This window comes from Rhynchophorus ferrugineus, unplaced genomic scaffold (genome assembly GCF_030347505.1).
Source record: "Rhynchophorus ferrugineus isolate W39M unplaced genomic scaffold, kcgeb_rfMv2 rfM2, whole genome shotgun sequence".
Lineage (NCBI taxonomy): Eukaryota > Metazoa > Arthropoda > Insecta > Coleoptera > Curculionidae > Rhynchophorus > Rhynchophorus ferrugineus.
This window is the reverse complement of record NW_027472581.1, coordinates 30476501-30500718: the sequence shown is the minus strand read 5'-3', so window position 1 is coordinate 30500718 and position 24218 is coordinate 30476501. Positions and strand designations below refer to the sequence as shown.

The window sequence follows — 24218 nt, the reverse complement described above, 5'->3', positions numbered from 1 at the left end:
GTGTTAACCTATCTTCTTGATAATTAATTCCGGTTAATTGAACGAATTCAAATGAGAACAGCCTTATAATCTCCTCGGAATCCTACCGACTGCGCCAGTTATATTTTATGAAAAGATTTTAAACAAAAAAAAACTACAAAAGGCAACTGGTTGAATGGCGATACAAAGCGACACTGAGGGTAAAAACAGACCAACCCGTCTCAATCGTTCAATTCAATTCAGGTAATCCAAGAAAAAACAGATGTAACGGCTACATGGATACATCATTCCGTCTGGACAGCTTATAGTTATTGTACAATTATGTATGAAGTACCGCCTGTATACATAATATATAAAATACATACAACATACGACACATTTACCGAGCCTAGTACAAAAATCCTGTTGGTATCAAAACTAATATATATCTCAATCATTTAATACTGCTCACAATCAGTTAGCATATCACATCCTCGCAAGACAATTCAAAAATAAAGCGAATCACTCTACTACACACTGAAATAAAAAAAATAGATTTTCCACCCTATATACAGTATGATAATCTAACAAATAACCTGTTTATATGTTGCCTATACCTATACCGTTATTTTCAAGGTAATCGAGGTAATGAAGATTTTAAATTACATCACTTTGTTGGAACCCAATGGCATCGATCTATTCCCATCTACGCTCTACCCGTGGATTACTAGCAGAGAGGATGGACCCAACTGTGATATTTTAAGTACCCTGAAAGAAGCAGTTTGTCGCGGGGCGAGCGATTGGCTTGAATATCTGATCGAGGCCAACAGCAGACAAAACGAAACCGACCTGGTCAAGTTACAGAATCTGATCCAGCTGATTCATTTGGTTAGGACCGATTTGCAGAAATCCATCGAGTACTATGACAAACTGTTTTTAGAGTAGGTATCATTTTATCCGTTGTTTGCTCGCTTTTTAACCATTGATGTTTTGCAGCCACTTGAAGTTTCAATACGCAAAGTGTCTCTATGTATTTTATCAAGCGAGAATTGCCACCTTGTGCGAACCGGAAGTCACAGAGATCTGCAAAACCCTGAAGAAGCTCCATTATGTAGGTTACAGTTTTAATAGCGCCCCAGTTAACGAAGACCCCACGGACGACCCTCTACTAGAAGGCACGTCCTTATTCGAAGTCTATCTAACACTACAGAGATTCGTGATGTTGGGAAAAGGACTATGTCCGGCCGAGTACAATAGCTTTCACATCAAAAATTTTCATAAAGTAAGTTCCAAATATTCTTAATTTTACATCATTTGCAACTCCGTCTTCACATACATTCTTACTGAACAACCAAAATACTTCTCCAATTTGCAATCTGGTTTAAAAATGAAACAGTAAATTTTCCACATAAATCACTGTGTTTATCTTTCATCTTTAAATATTTCTGATGATATTTAATTCATCTCCTTGTTATACATTATTTTCTTTTTTATTTTACCAATCTATAATTAATGTATGTTAAGGTTGCATTGTCTCATTGTGAACTGCATTAATTGAAATAATATATCTTTATAGTGGTTCCATGGTGGTGTAACTCAATGGTTGGATATAGCTGTTTATAAAGCGTTGATTCGTATCGAAAAAGCGGTAGAACTAGATAAACTCGTCCACGTAGATACCTCCGTGAAATACAGTTCATCTGCTGTCGACGCTCTTACAATATTTTACCAGGTAAGACTAACAACACATTTAAAAATAATTTGAAACAATATTAAGTCCGTCTTTTGAATTTTAAGGTGAAAACTTTTTGGCAGCAATTAAATTGGCCAGACGTTGAAGGTTCATATACATTTATAGCAAAAATTATCGATGTAAGTAGAATGATAAGTGAGGAGAAATAGTTAGAATATCAGACTCGTACTTGACCGGGTTCCCATAATTTTTCTCACTTTGGATTATCGTAATGGATAAATGTTTCTTTATCATTAACAATACAATGCAAAACACAATCTCCCAACAATTCTGTATAATATTCTTACATTTTTAATAGTTTTATAGAGTGTCGGTGTCAAAATTACATATTTTAAAACATCAGAATCAGTATTCACAGAAATATTTGAAATCGATGAAGCATCGTTATCATCCATAAGCTTACTCAGTACAATTTCAGACATTTTCAAAGCAATGAAAAAATGTTTTGTTCACACTTCGACGAAATGACACTGAAAAGTGAAGCCTGTGTACCCGATGCGATTTAATACACGCTAACACCATCTGTTGTAAATCCTTTAAAATTAAATTATAGACCATCTGAAATACATAGAGACTCCAACCAAATTTAGTGTTGTTTAGATGGATATATCGGGAGCAATATAAGCAAAATGAAATTCATCATATATGACTTATCTCAAAATGAAGTATTGATATGAGAGGTTTTACTACATCTACTATATAACTTAGGTTTAGATGAAACTAATTTCAAATAACTCATTTTACTTAAACATTAAAAATGCGAATTACTTTTTTTTAACTCTCTCTGTAAATTAACATTTCATTATAATTTGACCATTTCTTCGTGTCTCTAGGATATATGTCGTTGTTGCGTGTTCTACGCTGATAAGATGGCCGCTAAAGTCGATGGTTTGGGAGAAGTCGAAGACATCTACGACAAAAAATTTGAAATAACGAACGAGTGGTGTTTGGCCATCAACAATATTGACTACGTTCGAGAGACCCTGGAACCATTTACCAGAGAATTGAACATGGAGGAAGTTTTGAAACAAATCGGTGAAACTAAGGGCCCGCTAGATGCAGATCGTTGCAAAAATACTCTGGAGAATGTAATTTCCAATGCCATTGACACAGTGAGGAATAAAATTATTGAACTGTTAGAAATAGTAGTTAATAAGGTTTGTGGAATTATTCTTGAGCAATTTACGGGTATCCTAATTTAGTATATGTTCACATAGATGGGACCATCGATGAAAAGGCTGTTAATAGAAGGCGCTGAACTCTGTAATCAAGATAGCAACAGTGTTGATCGGTTAATGATGTACGTCGATAATAATCTTTCCACGTTACACAGGGAACTGAATAGTGAGAACTTCAACCGGATTCTGCAGATTTTGTGGGATCAACTGAGCGAAATATTGAACGATATTATTCAAAATAATTTAGAGGTAAGTATAGCACTTTGTATGATCAATAACTATCTGATTACTATGAAACATACTTAGAAACGCCGTCCACCATCGTTCTTTGCCAATTTACACACAACTCTGAATATCATGCTGGGTTCTTTTAAAAATCCCGATGACTGTAGCAGCTGCGATGCCCTGCAACGAACCGAACAAATACTAAAGATCAACGGGCTTGAAACTGCCGATCTCATCCACCAGGTATCCTTATTATTTCCTCGACTTATTGTGGTCTGATACTTACTTATACTTACTCAATATTTTGTAGGCGTATTTGGAATTGGCTAATTTATTCGAGAAATCTAGGGAGACTAAATATGGAGAATTATCGTTTAGGTGCAAGTTTCAGAATGATTCGTTGATAATAGAAATCATGAATGCACGAGATTTGCTAGTGATGGACTCAAATGGTAAGTAAAGTTTCCACGTCACGTACTTTTGAGATTTAAAGTTTCACGGTTTAGGAACTACGGATTCCTTTGTGCGGATTCATCTACTGCCCGAACACAAGTTTATTGGCGTCGAGAAACCCAAAACCAAAACTCAGAACAAAACTTTATTTCCCCTTTTCGATGAAACATTTACAATGTGAGAACTCTTTGCTTTAGTGGAATTAATATTGCTCTAATGTCCTTTTCTTTTTGTTTTTACAGAAAACTCAGTACAGAACAATGTGAAATGGAAGGTGGTTTAATTCTGTTTAGTGTAAAAGACCGAGATATGCTGGGATATAACAACCAGTATATTGGCGAGGCATTTTTGCGATTCAGTGATATTCCTAGAACGGACCAGGATTTAAGTAGTTTACCTCAAGTTAAAAAATGGTTGAACAGGCCCGTTACTATGGGTATGTCCTGGTTTAAATTAAAGAAGAACAGCACCTAACAGTTGATTTATTGCAGATACGAATGTTATAAAAGCATTGGAATCGAGGCAGGGTGATAAACAAGCCAGAGAATTCCTCAAAAAATATAAACAGCGAATGGGTTCTTAACATACAGTTATGGCTGTAGTTAGGCGTGTACTTAATAGACTGCATCTTATTTAAATAACTCGACGACTTTATTATTAATTCTATAAATGCAATAAATTATTTTGTATAAATTTTTGTTTTGTATAGATGTGCACATAAAATCATCCCTTTTTTGCAAAGAACCTAGTTTTAACTCCTCATTTGTCACTTTTACTTTCTGATATGTTGCATTCAAGTATTAAAGGTGCTTTTGAACAGCTCTCCGAACTTAAAGAATACTAAACTCAATAATGCGATTTCAAAAATATGGGAATATCGGTTAATGTTTCCTGGAAAAGTTATTTAGAAAAAGGGCGACATTAAGTGATCCTCACGGAACCTATCCCCTCCCGATTTATTTTTATGATGATATCTCAAAAATAGATATAGTATAAAGTAATCCAAAAACTCGTAAAAAACAGACGGTTTGTACGAATTGGCAACAATTTCATAGGGAGTATATGTTCGAAAATTTAAAATATTGTTTAGACTATTTCTTATCTTTTCGATTATACATATTCATTTACAATTTAAGTTTAATGAACCTATATAGGTATAAAATGTTGTATGTCAAAATTAGTCTTCTAAACCAATCATTAATTTGTTTCTAACAATTTTAAATTTATTTCCGCACACTATAATTGAATGTATATCCAATAATAAGCTGTAGATCTGTTTTCTCACTGTAAACCTGTTTCACTAGTGTACCATTTCGCACGTTTTCAATGTTTGGTCCAGTCCACTATAGCTATAGCTAACATTAAATAAGTAGAGTAATTAAAGTTCACCGAAACCTCTAATCTTTTTCGCATTGCGCATGTTCAGATATTTCCGACCTCTTGCCAACATTTCCATGCCGGTTACTACATGTGGTTAGGCAGTATTCAAGTTAGATAATATATTTTAACTGCATTACCACTATTCTAAAAATCCATGGCGTTTCCTTTAGACACCTTTTGTTAATATTTTCAAATGTCAGTAATATCAGGAATTTATAAATATAAATGCGTACTATTTTTCATTATTACCTTTACAATAGTATTCAAACAAGTTCTGTTTTCATGTTATTTGATATAAACATCTCTTTATTCTATAGGAATCTACAAAATTAGCATTATTAAATTATAACATTTTACTAATAATTCATACCTCATAAGCTAAAGAATACTACCTAACCTATTGCTACTCTTGCAAATAACAACGCCAGATCGAGTTCGAAAATATTTGAGCATGAGCAATACGCAAAAAGGTACATGTTACGGAGAGCCCAGTATATGCCATCGATGTCGTACAATCAGTCAAGGAAACAAGGCCATGTATGTAAGGTTGAACCACAAAATATACAAACTTGTCTTATACTCAATGTTTTGTGGGCTGAAACCAAAGTTTGTGGTAACCAAAGAGACGTTCAGGTAAGGCTTTGGTTTGTTTTGTGATGAATTTGAGTCCTCAGTATCATTTCAAAATATAAGTATCAAAATAGTATTACAAGGCTGTTTCCTATTGAATCAATTAGATTGGCAATCGGTCTGTAGTTACTCGGAGCATTCATTGGTGTAGTTAATTGAATTTCGGGAAAGTATCGCAGCTGAAACTGTAAGGCCACAATATATGGATTGATGGTGCAGTGATGGTAAACTATTCCAGTTAAGAAACACCTCTAGTTCGTAGAGTCCCATCACAGTTCAAGTTGCAAGATCACCAAAGGCCGACTGAAGTTATAATGAACTAAAGTAATAATTAGAATATAGACAAAATCGATTATGTAGATCATTGGAATTTGGAATCACTAAAGCTTGGGAAACCACTCCATACAAGGATGCCATGGAAATTTGTGTAGAAATAGTGTTATTCAACAACGACTGAAGATCAACAAAGACAAACTGGCGGACGAAGGCAGAAACGATATTTAGAAATCATTTTACAACTATGAGCTGTCCAGACGCGATAATCACCACGTTCTAGGGATGTTGACTCGAATCTGCCAACAAAAGTTTGATACTCTCCTTCGAAAACCGTAGATTTTTAAAATTAATATTTTCATTTGAAACTTAAAGTTCGGTACTCCCTTTTACGGTTTTCCATTCGATATTGGCCACGGGCTGTACATTCGAGGAAATTGGGCCAAGTATGTAAAAAATAGACGTCGAAATGAGAGTTTAGTTTGTTTTATGATAAATTTGGGCCCTCAGTGTTGTTTTATACCCCCGCTCAACAAGTCGAAACATCTTTCTTTAAAATAAAATAACATTTTAAAATAATTTGAAAGATCTTATATTTTAAAACTTATTACTGGGTGTAACAATGTAATGAGAATACAGTATAAGTATATGCAGTTATATAATTAAAAAGGTTTTGACACTTCATCATAAATCAGAATCGTATTACAGCTATTGTCAATTGATTTAACTTTACAGTGATTAGATCGAATACCGGCACTTGTTTGAGTTCAGATTTATTATCACCTCCTTAGTTAATGCTTTTAGATCCCTCGTTTAAACTTTTTAGTTTTATTGTTAAATATTGTCTGGATCCCCAATTTGTCGCTACCATCTTTTTGGCTTTTCCATTTTCGTTGGTTAGTACTCCTATTTTTGTTTACATCTTTAATCATGTGTGTAACCACGTTTAATTTGATCAATGACATTCAGTAATTAAATAAAAACTTTTGATAAATTCTTTTTATTAAACAAAGACAATACATAAGTATATTTTTCAATATTTTGTTTTAAAAACAAATTGTATTATTGCACAATTAATAAAAATGGGCCTTTCTTACATAGTGTTCATTTATTATTAAGAAAATATATTTATTTCCAACCAACAATTTTATTATTTGTACTTAACTGCTACAGTTTAATAAATTTAAAAAAAAATTAGCTTCTTTTAAAACCTAACAAGAAAAAAATAAAAAGCTATGTATTATAAACTTTAGAGGTGCAAAAAAATACTAAAAACTAGGTAATACTTAAAATAAACGAAATCAAACCCATCACCATTTTGGGAGTAAGTTAGCCAAAACTCAAATTAATAATTTAATCAAATTTAAACATCACCAATCCTAAACTCTAAATATTCTTTGGACAATTTGAAGTATAATGTTACTTCTTATAAAAGTTTTTTGTTCCTTTTTGTCTATTTTTTTATGAAAAAATATGAAATCACAGATTTAAGAATATAATTTTACTTGCAATTTACTCAATTACTTGAGATCAATCAACTGGGCATGATTTATTTGTACAATATCTATCCTATTTACAATCTATACATTTAATGGCCAGTGATCATTACTAAAATAGGTATAGTTACACATGCCTGTAGTGGGTAAACTAATTCTAAAAAGTTGAAAAAGTAACCGATATTTTCTTCATTTATAGCAAGGTTGAGCAATGATATATATTTACATATATCTACACATGTTATAAGACACAAAAAGGACACAATATCCTGTACGCAGGTTAGGTGTTTTTATACAAATGTCAACTATAACTATTGACGATCGCGCTTCTCCCAGCTGGCGTCTGGTGGACATTTTTGTGATACAGGTATCCGCTGAACATTTAAAATGTTACAAGGTTTTGGGGATGTCTGATTTAACGATGATGAAAGTACAGAATCAAATTCATCATCAAAGGATGCCATAAACCCACTATCAGTGCTGAACCTTGACAAATTAGACTGTAACAAAAAGAGAAACTTACTTTGTGTCACTCAATAAATATTTTACTTCTTACACCACGGCTTGTTTCATGGAGTCTTGACGAATCTGGCAATGGAGGCAAAAATTCGAAAATTCTCTTTATTTTAGATGACAACATTGGGCTATTTAGAGCATTAGATTTTCTCTTGACAGTTGCATTTTCTGATTCAAACTGAAACAAAAAAAACACATCAAAATGAAATAAATAGTGTTAAATAATATTTTTTAAACTCACTAGCTTATCCACGTGATCTGCTTGTCGTGATGTAGAAGGTTGTTCCTGAAACCTCGAAACTGTTATTTTCTTGAAAGACTGCGACTTCCGATTATTGCTAGGTGGTTTCGGACATATCTGGATAGGTTTTGAAACGTTCGACACTTTCGATTTTCCACCATGTAACTATATAACCAAAATTAATGCAAGTTAACCGAAGATTTTTCAAAAGCTTCCATTACAATTTGCTTATCACCCGCTGACAATTTCAAAAAACAAAATATAACCAATTTTAAGGCATCTAACTGTGTGATTTATTATAAATATTAAACGCCAAAAATCAAATAAGCCAACGAAACAAATACAAATTATCTTTTTATCAGATCAAACATTCCATGAAATCTTCCGGTTATCTTCTTTCTTCAAGATATTTCTTCATAAGCAAGGTTAACTTGTGCTTTTAATCTTCAAACATCACATTTCCTCTGCAAATTATATTGGAGATAAAATCATTTGGCAACATTCGCCTGAATGCCTCATACATTACTAAGTCATCACCTCATGCTCATCACGCATCTCTGTCACTCTATAAACGCTTTCAAATAATAAACTATAAATTTTTTAACTGTCACATCGATTCAATGCACCGATTTTTCGGTTTCCTCGCCATAATTATAGTACTTTATAACATTGCATATATCTTTTGCTATTTACTTAAGAAAATATGTAGCATTCCTCTTCTATTTCATTATATATTATCACTTATAAAAACATTCAAATTTTAAAAATCGAATATAGACCCATAATAATTATTTAACTATAGGATTTTTATATGGACGGGTCGGTGTTGGAATGGAATGAAGCGTGTGTGAGGCATTAATGACTTTTTTTATTTAAACAGTCCATATACGCTACTATGTAACATCATTCGATTGTCCGCTTTCGCTGGGGCGCAAGGGCTCTTCTCCAGTGGAGAAGAGTCCAAGGTCAACATCTCCTGCGCGCAGCGCACCCTGCCTGGTGTTTAGTTGCGCATTGGCACCAGCTAAAGAGGCTCTGGCCCGAATAAGGGCTGTGATAACCCAATCGAACGCGTACCATGAGTAAATGCTTGGTACCACAGGCCGGGTGCGGTCTTGCACTCAGTGAGACCGCAATGAACACAAGAAAAACAAATAAACGGGAAAATGTTATTAAGGCGGAAATGGGAATTATGATCACATAGTGGTAACTTTTTTTTAAGAAAGGAAATAAATTTGTAAAAGGGGATATCAAAATAGAGCAAGTTATATTGGATAGGAAAAATAATGGCCTGGTAGTCGTAGTAAATGGTGGTAAGATGGGAATCGCGTTGCACATGTAGTTCTACACGAGGAAACAAATACCAGGACCCGGTAAACCGGACAAGAATTGGAAAAGAACTGCGGCGCAACGCGAGTGGTCCAAAATATAAGAGAAGAGGTAAAATGATGAATTGGAAGGACATCAGCAGTGGTCTTCTCCCTTTCTATCAAGGGCAAAACAAAAGTGTAAATATGGGTACTAGAGAGGAAGATGAACGAGAGGACGACATCAGGTGCGCTCTCATTCCACTCCTTCAGAACGGAGATTAAAGACAAATGGAAGGGCATCCTAAGGGGTATTCTCCCTTTTTTGTCAACAAAGGGCAAATAAATGTGCAAATATGGGCAATAGCGAGGAAGATGAATGGGAGGTCGGCCTCAGGGGCGTCTTCCTTTCACTTCTTCAGAGCAGAGATAAATGACAAACGGGAGGACATCTTCAAGAGTGTTCCCCCTTTTTTGTCAAGCAAAAGGCAGTCAGCAAGATGAGTGCGTTCAGGCCTGCCGGAGTGCCGATCTGGGTGCTGTCTGGCCAAACGACTGGATGCGAACGGGGATCAAACGTTGGAATCATCGGTCAAACAAATCTATCTGGGAAAATTTAAAGTATGGGAGAAAACCTAAGCTGTATCTAACCATGAGTCTAACTTCTGAAACACAGGGGGCAAATGGTTTCCCACCTGTGCAACATTGTACTCGGGTTCTCCGAGACGAGTGCTGCGATGGGAAACGTTTTGTCTCTAGGAGGGCAGGACTACTATCGGGTGAAAATCCTTCGAGACCACGAGAGCATGAATTGGTTGATCCTTGTGCTGATCGGGAAGGGAAGTGGAACGGCCAGGAAGTAAAGAAAGTCAAAATCGCCTAAAAACTTCAATATACGAGGACTGCCGTTGTTCTAACCGTTGGCGGCCACGTGACGAAGTATCAGTGGCGCATGGAAACGAGAATACAAATGGCCCGGAAATGTACCTGAAGAAAATCCTTACATGATAGCTAGCTCGCTGTGTTTGTTAGAACATATTGACCATACTACATCGAATCCGACTAGATCCATATCATCGACACCAGTCGGGGGTGAACGGTTCGGCGCGCTGGCGAGTTTTATCGGGCATGGAAGTTCAAATCCGATCCGGAGATATATAAGAAAATGGACATACGCATGACTTAAGAGATACCTCGGGAAAAGAAATGACAGATGAATTCGTATTGGCAATGATTAGGTAAAGTCGACGTCGATTAGGAGAAAAGATATCGAGGTTCCTATCTTGGTTTTTTGATATTTTTAAGTAAAGGGACTAAGGGGACAGATGGGCAAAAGGGAGCGCGTAGACGCACTGCACCCTGCTAATGGCTCCAGGAGTGTTGTGTTGGCGGTTATGTATGTGCACTTGCACTGCCGGTAGGGTTCCTGTAGTATTTAGGCGAGCCCGCCTGAAACCTTACGGTAAACGGGTATAAAGACACAATTTCCTACATTTGTTCGCTTTGGCTTCCTACGGTGGCTCGGATCGGAGTTGTCCCATTTTCAAAGACTTCAAAGTTATGTTACATAGATTCCTGAATTTGAATGATGGGTTGGGTTATGTTGAATTTAAAGACATTATATATAAGGACTAGATCCATATCGTTCAATTTCGACAAAAACAGACAAACAGTTATCATCGTTTTGTAGCTGGTTGCCGTTGACGGTTACCTCACAAAAGCGGATTTGAAAAAATTACAGACCAACGATAATGCCAATTCGCAAATTCGCACCAATAAGTAGCCAGTCATGTGAGTTGGTACCGTTTCATACAGGGAAATTATAGTGTTATATATTATTGTTATAACATAACAATTCATCAAAAATGCGCTTCATCTTCAAAGATGATTTTTTGTCCAAAGTTGGAATATTTTTTCATCATCCCAGTCAGCAAACAAACGACACGACAGGCTCCGGCTTCCGACATTGACCCATCCCAATTGAAAAACTACACTTAACGAAAGCGTATACTTGTATTCTAGGCATACATTACAAAAGTTTAAACTAATGTAATACTGTAAAGTCAATGCTATGCTCAGTAGACCTTGCAACAGAATTTCTTCAAGGCCTCTAATAAATATGAATAAATGATTATTTGATTAGATTAATTATTTTAATAAATCATAAATTCCTCACAACATATTTTTATAATTGGTTTTATCTAGGCATCTAAGGTCATTAAAAGCATTATTTTGGTAAAATTTTTAAAATTAGCATTTTAAAATAATCAACATCATCCTAATGGGGTGTCAGTTCTACTAACACTTGTCATTGAACCAATACATTTTCTTCTCTTAATAACAACAACGCATTCTAAGTAAGGAAAGAAACTGTTATCTTGCTTCAAGATGACAATTATCCAATTTAATTTCATAACAACTACATCTTTCGCTACAGATTATTATATATCGCTATTATCCTTCTATTGAAGATGTCGATATTGAAATAGACCATTGTTATTTTAGCGTAGTATAATAAAGCATGTTACATTAAATGTTATATTAACAAATAGACCATCATTCTCTTAAAAAGAGATTTTAATACTGCTAGTTTTAAAAAGGCTTATTAGTTAATTTCAAAACTATTACTTTATAACAAATCAATCATTAAGGTCCGGGTATGGTATATATATGACGCTACCTTACAATTCTAACCCTAACTTAGAAGTCAATAATTGAAGAGAAACACCTTTTTCTATTTTCAAAACAATGTACCTTGAATGGCTTTGCCGGTCCAAATCCAGTGAATACTGATTTTTGCAGACTTCAAAACAATAATAAAAGGATAAGATATAACTCATAACATAAGGGATTGATTAACGAAATTGAAGTTTATTTTAAAAGAAAAGACAAATTAAAACAATTCGGAAAGAGGTATAAAAAAATAAAAGGACCTGTAGAGTGAATTGATCCTGAAGGAGAGTTGCAAATGATAGAACTAATGAAGTTAGGCCTGGGTCTTACGAATAATGTGCTGTATATACGCATGCAGTCTTAAAAAATAATATATATGAAACAAAAAAATATATATATTCTTACTCTAGAATTTTTCTCAATCTGCTTGACCTTCTCTAACTTTTGTTTCAAATTCTCTATGGAAGGTGCCTGATATTCCTGAATATGCTCATGGTGTCGTTCCTTACTCAATAGTTTAATGTGAAATGTGTCATTTGAAATTTCACCTTGCTTCGCACCACAAATTTCAACGTTCATTGTGTTAGCCAGTTGCAATGTTGAGATGAAATATCTAAAATTAATAAAGCATTTTTTATACATAGTGTTATAACACATTTTTTCATTAATCACCTTACAACTTCAGCAGAAGATTTACCATTAACTAAATCACCAAAATTTCTGGTTTCATTTTCAGCCATATTATCAATAATTTTAGATCCATACTCATGAATGTCAAAATCATTTTCATTCAACCGTTTCAACTTTGGTGTTATGTAGTCTTTCCATTGTGCTACTCTTTCTCTAGCCTTCTCCCTCTCCTCCTCGTTTCGAGTCTTTGGTTCGTTTGTTTGATTACACGAGCTAAGTTCTTCCCTGAAAAAGTAACCATGTTGGTTTTTGGCGAATCTTAAAAATAGAAACTCCTACCGAGGTATTCCTGAATTTTTTGATATCTCAGATATAAAATCCCTACTTAAGTCCAGAACAGCATTTCCATTAACATGACTTTCATTTAAAAATGCTACAAAAATTAAAAAAAGGTAAACAAACAAGTGTACTCCTTCGAAACAGACTTACATAAAGTGGGTTCTTCTCTGGTTTCTAACAATCTAGGGGATGGTGGACTTTCATTATCACTAATAGGAGAACCTTCATGATTACCGTCATAACCACATGTGTTATGTACTGTCTTAGCGGGATTAGGTTCCCTGTCAACCAAATAATCAGATCCATCAAGATCAGATTCATAATCAACTGGCTGAATGTCACCTTCAAGAGAGAACTAATGAGCACCTATTTAAGTAATTTACATTTATAACATACTAAGTATCTCATATAATATAGTAAGTTCCAAATAAAAACAAAATCGATATTTTTGAATTTTGTAACATTACCTTCTCCATTTTCTGGCTGGTAATTATTAGAATAAAAACTTTCAAATTTTAAGTTCTTTACTGTACTAATAAGACTCTTCTTCAAATGTTCAATTTGTTTCTCACTCAGTTTTCTCCTTTTTGGTGATTCTAAATGCGATTTGTTAATTTTATCATCTACTTTCTGAAAAAAGCCAATTTTCTGTTATCATTCTGTTAATAATATTTAATTTTGACTACTAACCCTCTTCTGCTCTTGATTCTTTAAAATACCCTTTACAGGTAATTTAGTTTTTTCCATTTGAAGGGATATTATTAGAGAATTAGAGCACAAATTAGACTGAGTACAACTGTCTTTATTATAAACAATAGCAACCACATTATCGTTTTTTTCAATAACACCATCTCCTGTAATAATTCTTTCTTCCCTTGACGTAGATCTAAGAATGGTACTAAGTTGCTCGGTGGAAGCGAAGACGGTGTTTTCATTAATGGCCCCATTTTCACCTGGATTTGGATCAATCCTATTAACATTGCTAAGTTCTTGTATTTTCTCTATCAGGGATGAACTTTGACATTCTGTGGTTTCAATGCCGGTATCGTCAGTAATATTTTCCGATAATCTAACATTGCCGTTTTCTTCTTCGTCTGAATCATCATCGGCTTCAAAACCACCATCGAAATAACCGGAATCTGATCTTAATTTGTCTTTAATTGATGAATCAGTTTCAAGAGTCTTCGACGAGTCTACAAATAGGTTGCTGAGTTCCGTCTCATGATCTGCTGAGTTAAAGAAAACATTGATGTTGGTTAAACCAAAGTATGTCCAACAATCATGTTTTAATTGTAAATTAAACTAGCCATGATATAATCGCCCGCAAAAATACATAAAAATATCAGTCAATTGAAAGTGTTTTAAAAGAACGCACTTGATGAAAATAAGTTCGAAACTTAATATTATTTTACTCAAATGGGGTTAAAATAGTAGATAATATGCTAAATGTATATCATACCCAAATGGTAAATTTAACATAGACCTTGATATAAAATGTTTGCATAAAAACTCCGGGCCGTATTAAGACAACTAATTGTTAATACCTGCGCATCCATCTGCTATATCAACATCTTCTGGAATGTAAGGATCATAATCACCCTGATAACCTTCTTTTAACGGTTCTAAAATCAAATTTTCAAATGATATATCTGGCAAATCTCGAACACCACATTTCCTTAATTTCATTTGAGCCTAAAAAAAATTTATTGAATTATTGTGTATATCACGAAGTATATTAAAAAGTAATCCACATTTTAGTTTTTAAAGTAAATGTCTAGTTTACTTTAAAGGACTTATAAAATGAAAAATTTGAAAGCAAGCAAAAGAAAGAGTTCAACGAATCGAAAGCTTAAAGATAATATGAAAACAGTATGAATGAAGAACACAGTATGAATATGCGAGAGTAGTTTAATTGCTTCATGGAATGCACAATTGAAGAAACAAAATTAAATACTGCAGAGTATGAATGAAGCTGAGGAAGTATCACAAAGAAAGGACCCCAAAGAGTTGAAAAAGGAAATTCTTAAAGAAACCTACATTAGTAGGCGGGAAGAAAGGAAATGATAGTAAACCAAAACTAACCAACCACTACTAACATGTCCAAAACACAAAAATAAGATTGAGGGAACATGTAATGAATATACCAGAAAATAGGCCAACAAGACAAGTATCTCAAGGGGTACTGATCTAAGAAAAGGAATAGGTCGATGACCAAGAGAAAAAGCTAGCTGAAAGGCAGCTGCAAAAAACTGAAGAGTGAAGCAAAGTGTGCAATCAGTGATATGTCAACAATAGTCAGTATTGTTGTCAGTTCTAATTTACTTATGGTTAAAAATATCAATTAAACTATTTAATAATAAATCTATTGGTAACAAAGTTGATGTTGTTTACCAAATATTTTCTAAAACATACAGCACTGTTAGACTGAAAATAATTCTGATTTTTGTTAATAAAAATTACTTTGGAGAAACTGATTTTTATTTTTGAATGTTAAAAATTAGACTTTTTAGACTTAATACATCTAACATTGAACTGACTTCTCTAGCTTGTTCTTCCTTCCTTTCCAAAATTTTATAAAATTTCAGTAGATCATCACTGGTTCTTTGAGGTAAGTTCTGGATCTTCCTTTTTTCAAATTGAAAATAATCCCCTTGATACTTTTCATAATCCTGTTTATACGAATTGTACGGGGCATTAGCATCAATATTGTTTTTCATTAACCATTTCTTCTTTAGTACATAGGCGAGCCTTAGTTTTGCTACAGTAAAATCTTCATCTGGCAATAAACACCTATCATTATATTCAAATAAATGTCGTATGTGCTGACAACCTATTAAACGTCCTTCTCTGGTGTTAAAGTCTTCAGGATCATTTAAATCATAAACAATATCATTCCCAAGAGGTAAGTTATAAGGTTTTAAACGATATTGTTGTCTATTATATTGCTCCACTAATACTGAACCTTGTCTCTTTTTTTCAGCACTACCTATAAAATACCAGTATTGTATTTAGTGTTGAAAATGTAACCTATAATAAAGTAACATACAAGTCTTTTGTATATCCTGCCATTCATTGAATATTTCGAAGTTGTAGTCAAAAGTAATATCTTGCTCAAGACCACAGTCCTCAAAAAGGTCTGTTTTATCAAATAGATCCTGACCCTCTGAGGAATCATCATGTGACTTTTGTTCTGCCTGTGGATCAACCAGACTAACTTTTTTTCTTTTTCCTCTGTTTAAACGTTCCTCCAACTTGGCTAATTCTAATTGTCTTGCTTTCTTCTTATTACTATAATAATAAAAAAGATACAATAAACACTACACTTTTAAAGTCACTCATACCAATCACCACTATTATTTACTACACTTTCATCATAGGTAACCATCCTTTTATGAAAATCAAGTAGATATTCCCATAACTTATCAACCATTTTACCATATAACCATCCACAGCTTTGCAACAATAATGCATCTTCAGCAAAATTTATTTGGAAAATACCATTATCTAAATATGTTGTTTGTTGATTGCTAAGGTCCATAAACTTTTCCAAGACCTAAAATTATAAATTCGAAATTACAACAAAAAATAAAATAATTGCAAACATGAATGAAATGATGTACCAACCTCTCCTAAACAATCATCAATTTCGGGTTTTTTCAACTTCTGTCCTAGTAGCGTAACAAGTTGCCCCTTGGGAGTTTTACAATCTAGAAGACTGATTTCTTCTTCTTCATCCATCATTACTTGAAAACTTGTTCTTATATAAATATAAATAGTTATTACAACACAGTACGCGTCCCACAAAAAATAAGCGAAACTAAATCAACTTTTAGTGTTTATCCTAACAGCAATTGAAATTGCTGCTCCCCTAATCGTTTATTAGCACTATACAATAATGTATTTCAATACCGACGTTATTTAAACAATTAATTATTTTTTTTAACATCTTCTAAATTACGCCAAGCTTAACGCTACTGAAGCTTCACACATTAATATTTTGAAAATATTTTCCTGCACGTCAAGATTTCAAGAGTATGTCTGTCTTACTTGTTCTTGTTACGAGATATAGGTTAGCGAGATGAAAAAAAATTTAGATGCATAATGAGTAAATGTATTTTTCTTGGGTGAAAGGGTTATTGTGAATATAATGAGTATAAATTGTCATACACTTATTAATGGGGGGAAAGTTCGAATAAATTTATAAGGATATTAAAATTATTATTCAATAACATTTTGACATATACAATTTCTATTAAGGTTGTCAGAACCCGGTGTTTACATAATTTGAACTGTCAATTTAAAGTAAATAGAATATCGACAATAGTTTCAGGCTAGCACATTTCGAATGAGAGCGCAGGCTCCGTCAATATATCTGAAATAAACAACTCAGAAGAAGCTCAGAACACAATTGCCAGTCAGTTAGCTATTTGGTTGGTGTGTATTTATTCTGATAGTTTGCGCGGTTAATGTGAGTGACATCGTGAGGTGAAAAATCGTCGAATTTATTAGTGCCAAAGGAAATTGTCAAATATGGGTTGTTATTCCTGCATGAAATTTCTATTTATAATTTTAAACGTGATTTTTCTGGTAAGCCTGAATCTTTTTACCTGAATAGATTTTATAGAGGCCATCTTGCATGCAACTCGATTTACATTAATCGATAGGATGCAAACAAATGCACACTATCCAAAACCGAACATCTGTCCTTTTAATTAATAAAAATTAACAATTCAAAATTCATAAATAAAACTAGATATAAAGAAAAGAAAGTGCAATTTATTAGTAACTTTGTATTTTAATATATCATTGTAGGTGAAGAAAAAACAACCAAAATTGAAAGTGGGTTAAAAAATATAATAATTGTACCCACGCCAACTTGAATCATTCGGATATTAATAGAAATTGTCTTATTTTACTGCATAATTCTTAACGTAATTAATTTAAAACTTACCTATAATAATCAGCAAAGAGTTAAAACGATGTCTTAACTATCGTAATACAGTAATTGTTCTGTCTCGATGATCATGTAATAAATTTTAAAAAAATTTTTGGTAGACACCAATATTTAGAATAATTTTGATACCACATCATACAGGGAACTAGTAAATAGTCCGGTAAAATTAGAGTTAAATTGACTCTGTGTGCGTGTTATAGATTTTAGCTTAGGGTTATTTAACGAAAAATATTTTAATTATTACAGCTGTTTGGAATTGGGGGTGTAGGTGTTATAGTATGGATTCTGCTAGATCCAACAGTACCATTCCATTTTACTCAGGAACAGAATGACTTTATGATTTCAACCATTATTTATTTGATTGTTGCTTTATTACTGGTTTTGCTATCCGTTCTGGGAATCTACAGTGTTTTAAAAGAAATTCGTTGGGCTTTAGTGTTGGTGAGTTTTAATGATGATATTAATTTCGATGATTTTACAGTGTAATTTTCTTGTAGTCCTTCTCTCTTTTACTGACTGTAATTGTGGTCGAAGTAGCTTCTGGTGTATGGATCTACATGAATCGCGATAACTTGGACGATTTTACGCATACGTTCGTGAAGCGCAATGTGCAAGAAGATTACGACAACGATAAAAATATCAAAGAAATGTTCGATACTATTCAATCCAAGGTGAGTAAGAAATGAATATTATTTTTAACGATATAAATTTTATTGCAAAACTGTTGCCAGAACTATGACTGAATTTAAAATTAAACATTATTCGAACTTCCGGGATGTTTCGAAACGATAATTGAATAAGAGTTTAGAACTGTGTAAAATACTCTTAAATGTATTGTTATTTTTGCTGAACTGTTATCACATAGTAAAAATTTGTTGACAGTTTTTTAGGTCACTATAATCTCATAAACTTTTGCCTCGTTTTATTAAATAACTATTAACCACAAAGATTGATTATTAAAAACAGGATTACACTACATTTGATATTTTTATATATTTTAATAATGATATTTCAATTGAATAAAAACTAATGAAAACAATACCAATAGTTTTTATTTAAATTTGAAAGTGAGTACTTCTAAAATTTGGAAACATTCCTAAAATACTAATATTATCATTTTTTAATATCAATAATAGTAACTAGTTATTATTTATGTATTTTGGTTTCCATTTGTTTCAAGTTTTATTCTGGAGGTTAACTCAAAGTTGGCCTAGTTGATGATGACTATTTCAATAGTGTCATATTCTCATATTGATATATTGCAAATAGTAAAACATCTTTAAAATGTTTAAAATGTATCTTTGAGCGATATTATCTGAAATAAATTCATCCACAACAATTTGATTTGTGGTCGAAATAATTCTATGCTATATGGCTCAAGTCCACATTCTGCAAGAATTACCTTTTTTTCTTGGATTCTCTTAAAGTTTCAATGGTCCAAATTTTAATTGGAACAAGAATTATAATATCGAAAATTAACTATTAATATTTTTTGTTCGACAATATATCGACATCCCTAAGCTGTGGTGTAATGGTGTATGAGCTGTTGAAATCGAATGAATAACTCGACCAACGTTAAATAGGAATGATAAGTATTTAAAAAAAAACACTTTACGAAGTTTTTACCTGTTTATTCAATATAAGTTGTATTTCTGCAATAAAAAGTGGTCTGAAGGAAAAATTGACGTTTTAAATAATAAAACTTAAACTTTGTACCAAAACGCTAGAATAGTAATGCGTAACAGTTGGCGCGTTATTTCAATTACTCTGAGCGATTTTCATGCATTGTAAAGCCCGGTATAAATTTCTCAATTTCGATAGATACATTGATAGAAGCTCGTAACAAACCGTTTATTAACGTATCACAGAAGGGTTAATACGCTAACAGAGAACTCTCAAATTAATGTTAGAACCGATTTGGTGGAAGTGGTTGGGCAATTTTAATCAAAAATAATCGCAAATATAATCGAATTGATAATTTAATTCATAATTATTTCTTCTAGAAAAGTGATAGATCCAAAGGAGGAATACTGTTTAGTGCTTGAAGCCTCCTTCAGAAGCGACGCAATCGTGACACTGTATGGAGATAATAAGCAAAATAATATTAGCAGTAACTCTTTCTTTGATTATATATAACCGCTTAATAAAGATAAAATACACATTATATGCGTGGGCCAACATGTTTGAACGATATACAAAATGGCGTTTACGAAAGCATTATTTCACGATCTTCTAATTGATTTAACGTAATATGGCGGATTGTTACAAACAGAAATAAATATAATCTTACAATCTCTATTGTCTATATCTTCTCTATTGTGATTTTTTACTATCTCTATACTATATTATCATACATCGTAATTTTAGTGATTATTTATCATGTCTATTGAATAAAAATCTATTCCGGAAAAGACGATAATGACGACAAATAGGCATTCAGTTGGTAAAGTCATGATTCATTACAGTAACACTCGACAAAACATTTTAAGAGATATAAAAAAACCGCGTAGTCGGTTTTGATGGGATATAAATAGCGTTGGGAACTATCGACTGAAAACGGTCGAAACAGTCGATAGTCAAAAAAATAGCGACTGAAAATAGTAAATACTATTTTCAGTCAAATGCACGGTTCGACTGTTTTTTTCCATTCGTGATGTCAGACGAAGATGTAGGAATTCTTGTCTGTATAAATTGTAAGATAGGAAATGACGGAGATAATTGCTTGGAGCAGTTAATTTTAAATCTGTTTATATTTTCCAAGGGTAGTACACGCGGGACAGAGATGTATATATATTCATTCACGTGCTAACTTTAAAAAAGAAAAGGAAAAAAAATACTAATTTCTATTAACATGTAATAAATAATATAATTTTAAAGGAAGTATGATTACTTTTATACTGAATGTTCTGTGGATTTGTAAAAAGGAATGGAATAATAACACAATAATAAATGTTTTATCGTGTTTTAATATATTAATTGCTATTTTTAAATAACATAGTATAATAAATATAAATAGTACAATACAACTTAAACAAAACCTAAAAACTAAAGATGTTCAATAACCATAAATACTAAATATAATGTAAATATATACCTAATTATTGAAAAATCTAATCCATGACGAACCTAAAAATGATCGTACAATAACTACCAAACCCTTTTTAAATAAAAGTTTTATTTATTTTTGAACAGAAATATTTTTAAATTATTTCAGGGATCAGGATATCATGTTCAACTTTTCTCCCGTGAGGCGATTTCTTCGATCGTTAATTATTTGCCCAGATTTTGAAAAAAACTCGTTCTGAGGGGACATATGTTGCGGGTTTAGAGGAATATTTTACGTGTAACTGATATAATTCAGGTAGTGTCATTTTATGGGCTTGCCAAAAATCCAATGGGTTTTCTAAACGCCCAATAAATAGCATTTCCAAATACGGCTTGTAAGGTTGCTGCAGTACTTGGAGTAATTACTACTGTCATTCTAGCCATTTTTTTATCAATACATTCTTGGTCAGTAGTTGTGTCTTAAATTTCGAGTTGTGGAACTATATATTCATTTTTGAAGTTGGAATAGAAGATACCTCTTTTGTGATAATTTTTTGTATCGCCTCAACATTATTTGCAATACCAAATCCTGCTTTTTTAAATCTAGGATCTAAAAATGTGGATTTCCCGCATATCGTGTTCATTTCTAAAATTGCCAGTATTTTATTGATGACATCTAATAGACAATTTTGTAAATTTTTTCCCATTCACTTGTTAAAATCCTGGAAATCATAGAGAATATCAGAAAATGTATTTATTACAAATATTTAATATACTTTATTCACCTCTTTACCGTTAATAATTTTATAAGAAATTTAACAACTGCTACTGCAAAAACTTCTTCAATTCTTTTGGAATCGATGGAATTTCTGAAACCTTTGGAAAGTAATTTTAGTTTTCAAGATTTTAGGGAAAAAGGTTTGACAAACAAAAGTTTATCAAAAAAGTATTACCTATTATACCAGCGCAAAGTATTACCTATTATACCAGTCAAAATTATCTTACTATTTATCATTTACAATTTTGTTTTGTCCTCAAAGTAGCGTTCCAAAATGCTGCTATATTAATTTACAATATATAGTTATTCACATGCAAACTACACAAAAAACATAAAACCACATATATTACGTATAAATCTATATAAGCATAAATTCGGCGCATTACTTTCTAGGTCGCGGCTAGGACGACACAGCCAAATTGTTAAAAATCTGCCGAATGAACTAGTAGAACCGTAAATAGTAACTAAATGTACACGACTGAAACATTTGATAGTAAATAGTAATAAAATCAATCGAACCAAAAATAGCGTCTGAAACAGTCGATAGTAAAAAGTAGTCAATTACTAAACAGTCGATAGTTCCCAACAGTAGTTATAAATATTACTTGTGAAGATTAATGCGCCCTTCCGATTTTTGAATTGATCATAACAGTTGATTCCTGGATCTAACATATAATAGAGTTTTTTGAAGAACTGTAAAAACGAGCAGAACTTCATATTTACAAAAGAGGATAAGAAATAGGCCACAAAAACATGTCTCATTTCATTAGAAATGATCTGCCGCACTGCAAAAGCAACATTATTTTCTTATATTCTTAGTCAATATTATTAGCAAACTGTCCATTATTTAATTCACATTGTATATGCTTTTCAGATGAATTGCTGTGGAGCGGACCATCCAACCGATTGGGTGCGTAACAACGCTATAAACTTAGGCATCACCACCAAGCCAACTAAGTATAACATTCCGACTAGCTGTTGTCACGCTGATGTGGCTGAATCCACCTGTCTAGCTGCCACTCAGAATGTCAAAATTGGCAACGAGCTGGACTATCAAGTTATTTTCGACAAGGGGTGTTACATCCTCATCAAAAACTACATTATCAACAGTCTCACGATCATTTTCTCCGTTTTCGGCGCCATCTTAGGCGTTAAAGTATTGGGACTGTTCATTGGTCTTATCCTGGCTTTCTCCATGAATAGGAATCACCGATACAAGGCCTAAAAACATTTGCTCTCTAAAAATAATATTAAGGACTATAGGTGAGATACTGGCAGTTGATATTAATAATTCGGTATTTCCCCTTTTTCAAAATGTACGCTCAAGAATATCAACTTAGTTATTATAAACATATTTTCCTCCAACATATCGCTTTAGCATTTGTGGTTTTGTATCCACAGCCAGTGTGATCATAATTCGAAATAGTCCCTAATAATGATTTTTTGCTTTCTATTTCTGTACCTAATTCGTACAAATCATGAATGTGTGTACCTTTCTCTTTGAACTACGCCAACTTATATTGACTGTATTTACATATTTTCGGGTAGGTGGCAAAATTCAATTTTCCATGAGTGTACTTAGATCTCTGTGCCATATTATTTAAACATTTATCAATCATTAGAGAATCTCACATGATTTTAGACTGAATTGCTATAATTATTGATGTGTTTTGATTAGATATGAAACATGGAATCTCATTATTTAGAATCTTAAGCTCAAACATTCAAAATGTTTTTTCTAGTTAATCGAGAAAACTGTAGATGTCACGCACATAATCCAATGTCACAGTAACGTGTACCTATTTAGTTTTAGGTTAGCCTATAAGATATTTAAAAACTAAACTGTTGATTGTTTAATATATTTTAATTTTTATATAAAATATAATTTTGTCTATTAAAAAGACAGCCAATGTAACATGCTTGAATGCCAAATTAACTCAACAATTTACAAAGAGATTGATATGTATTTTAATCAATTTTTACATAAGTTATATATATTTTATGAAATATTTATGGGAATCAATATCATATTTATATATACATATATTAATTCGTTACCAGAAAATACTCTTTATATCTCTATTATATCAAAAAATCTTGCTGGTTGTGATATGAGAATTATTGGAAACCAATCAAAACAATAAACGAAAGCGAGGATAAGATTGCACTATTTTTTTATTAATTCTTTACAATAGGATAATCTATCTAATTATAAAAGATATTTATGTCCGCCCTTAAAATAGCAGTAGTTCATTGGAGTGTTTAACTGTATACTTATAATTCACCCTATTGTTTACTTTCTACTCCTCCAATAAATACATAGGAACATGATTAATGTTTTATTTCCCTAACACTATTTACAGCTTTGGTAGGTTTCGTCAGTTTATAA

The 24218-nt window shown here is 32.7% G+C and overlaps 3 protein-coding genes and 1 long non-coding RNA gene across 16 annotated transcripts in view; 2 read left to right on the top strand and 2 right to left on the bottom strand.

Moving 5' to 3' along the window:
• LOC143190548 (protein unc-13 homolog 4B) overlaps nt 1–4260 on the top strand; it is a 69848-nt gene extending 65588 nt beyond the window's left edge. For all 7 annotated transcript variants that reach the window (XM_076394905.1, XM_076394907.1, XM_076394906.1 and 4 more), the window contains 11 exons: nt 595–899; nt 955–1240; nt 1535–1690; nt 1756–1830; nt 2545–2868; nt 2929–3138; nt 3196–3357; nt 3425–3566; nt 3621–3744; nt 3810–4003; nt 4059–4260. In XM_076394905.1, the coding sequence (XP_076251020.1) occupies nt 595–899; nt 955–1240; nt 1535–1690; nt 1756–1830; nt 2545–2868; nt 2929–3138; nt 3196–3357; nt 3425–3566; nt 3621–3744; nt 3810–4003; nt 4059–4150 (2070 nt within the window). In that variant the 3' untranslated portion in view covers nt 4151–4260. The remainder of the gene's footprint in view (nt 1–594; nt 900–954; nt 1241–1534; nt 1691–1755; nt 1831–2544; nt 2869–2928; nt 3139–3195; nt 3358–3424; nt 3567–3620; nt 3745–3809; nt 4004–4058) is intronic.
• Nucleotides 4261–6834: 2574 nt separating this feature from the next.
• LOC143190551 (uncharacterized) lies at nt 6835–18131 on the bottom strand. Of its 7 annotated transcripts, none has more exons than XM_076394915.1 (15): nt 18004–18131; nt 16677–16809; nt 16394–16605; nt 16099–16340; nt 15590–16038; nt 14597–14744; nt 13743–14281; nt 13520–13682; nt 13203–13394; nt 13053–13146; nt 12756–12998; nt 12489–12696; nt 8104–8268; nt 7903–8040; nt 6835–7846 (listed from the first exon to the last, which is right to left on the bottom strand). In XM_076394915.1, exons 2-15 carry the CDS (start codon nt 16791–16793, stop codon nt 7658–7660), a joined length of 3099 nt encoding a protein of 1032 aa, XP_076251030.1. In that variant the 5' UTR covers nt 16794–16809; nt 18004–18131; the 3' UTR covers nt 6835–7657. The 7 variants fall into 7 exon arrangements, with proteins under 7 accessions (XP_076251030.1, XP_076251034.1, XP_076251033.1 ...); XM_076394919.1 differs by lacking the exon at nt 18004–18131 and having other exon boundaries at nt 15590–15828; nt 15883–16038; nt 16677–17046; XM_076394918.1 differs by lacking the exon at nt 18004–18131 and having other exon boundaries at nt 13743–14245; nt 16677–17047.
• Nucleotides 16884–24160, top strand: LOC143190561 (CD9 antigen). Its single transcript, XM_076394942.1, has 4 exons — nt 16884–17639; nt 18253–18447; nt 18504–18677; nt 22704–24160. The coding sequence occupies exons 1-4, from the start codon at nt 17583–17585 to the stop codon at nt 23052–23054; spliced, it is 777 nt and encodes a 258-aa protein (XP_076251057.1). The 5' UTR covers nt 16884–17582; the 3' UTR covers nt 23055–24160.
• On the bottom strand, nt 21665–22272 carry LOC143190566 (uncharacterized). The gene is made up of 3 exons (XR_013004277.1): nt 22216–22272; nt 21837–21927; nt 21665–21773 (listed from the first exon to the last, which is right to left on the bottom strand). It is a non-coding gene; the product is annotated as an uncharacterized LOC143190566 (long non-coding RNA).
• Nucleotides 24161–24218: the final 58 nt, after the last annotated feature.

Excerpts from the sequence above, each read along its gene's own strand:
- LOC143190561 (XM_076394942.1), top strand. The coding sequence starts at position 17,583 with ATGGGTTGTTATTCCTGCATGAAATTTCTATTTATAATTTTAAACGTG. Across the intron at positions 17,640-18,252 it reads TTTTAAACGTGATTTTTCTG|CTGTTTGGAATTGGGGGTGT; the intron begins GTAAGCCTGAAT and ends TAATTATTACAG. Across the intron at positions 18,678-22,703 it reads TCGATACTATTCAATCCAAG|ATGAATTGCTGTGGAGCGGA; the intron begins GTGAGTAAGAAA and ends TATGCTTTTCAG.
- LOC143190551 (XM_076394915.1), bottom strand. The coding sequence starts at position 16,793 with ATGATGGATGAAGAAGAAGAAATCAGTCTTCTAGATTGTAAAACTCCC. Across the intron at positions 16,606-16,676 it reads TTGATGATTGTTTAGGAGAG|GTCTTGGAAAAGTTTATGGA; the intron begins GTTGGTACATCA and ends TTATAATTTTAG. Across the intron at positions 13,147-13,202 it reads CAGAGAAGAACCCACTTTAT|CATTTTTAAATGAAAGTCAT; the intron begins GTAAGTCTGTTT and ends TAATTTTTGTAG.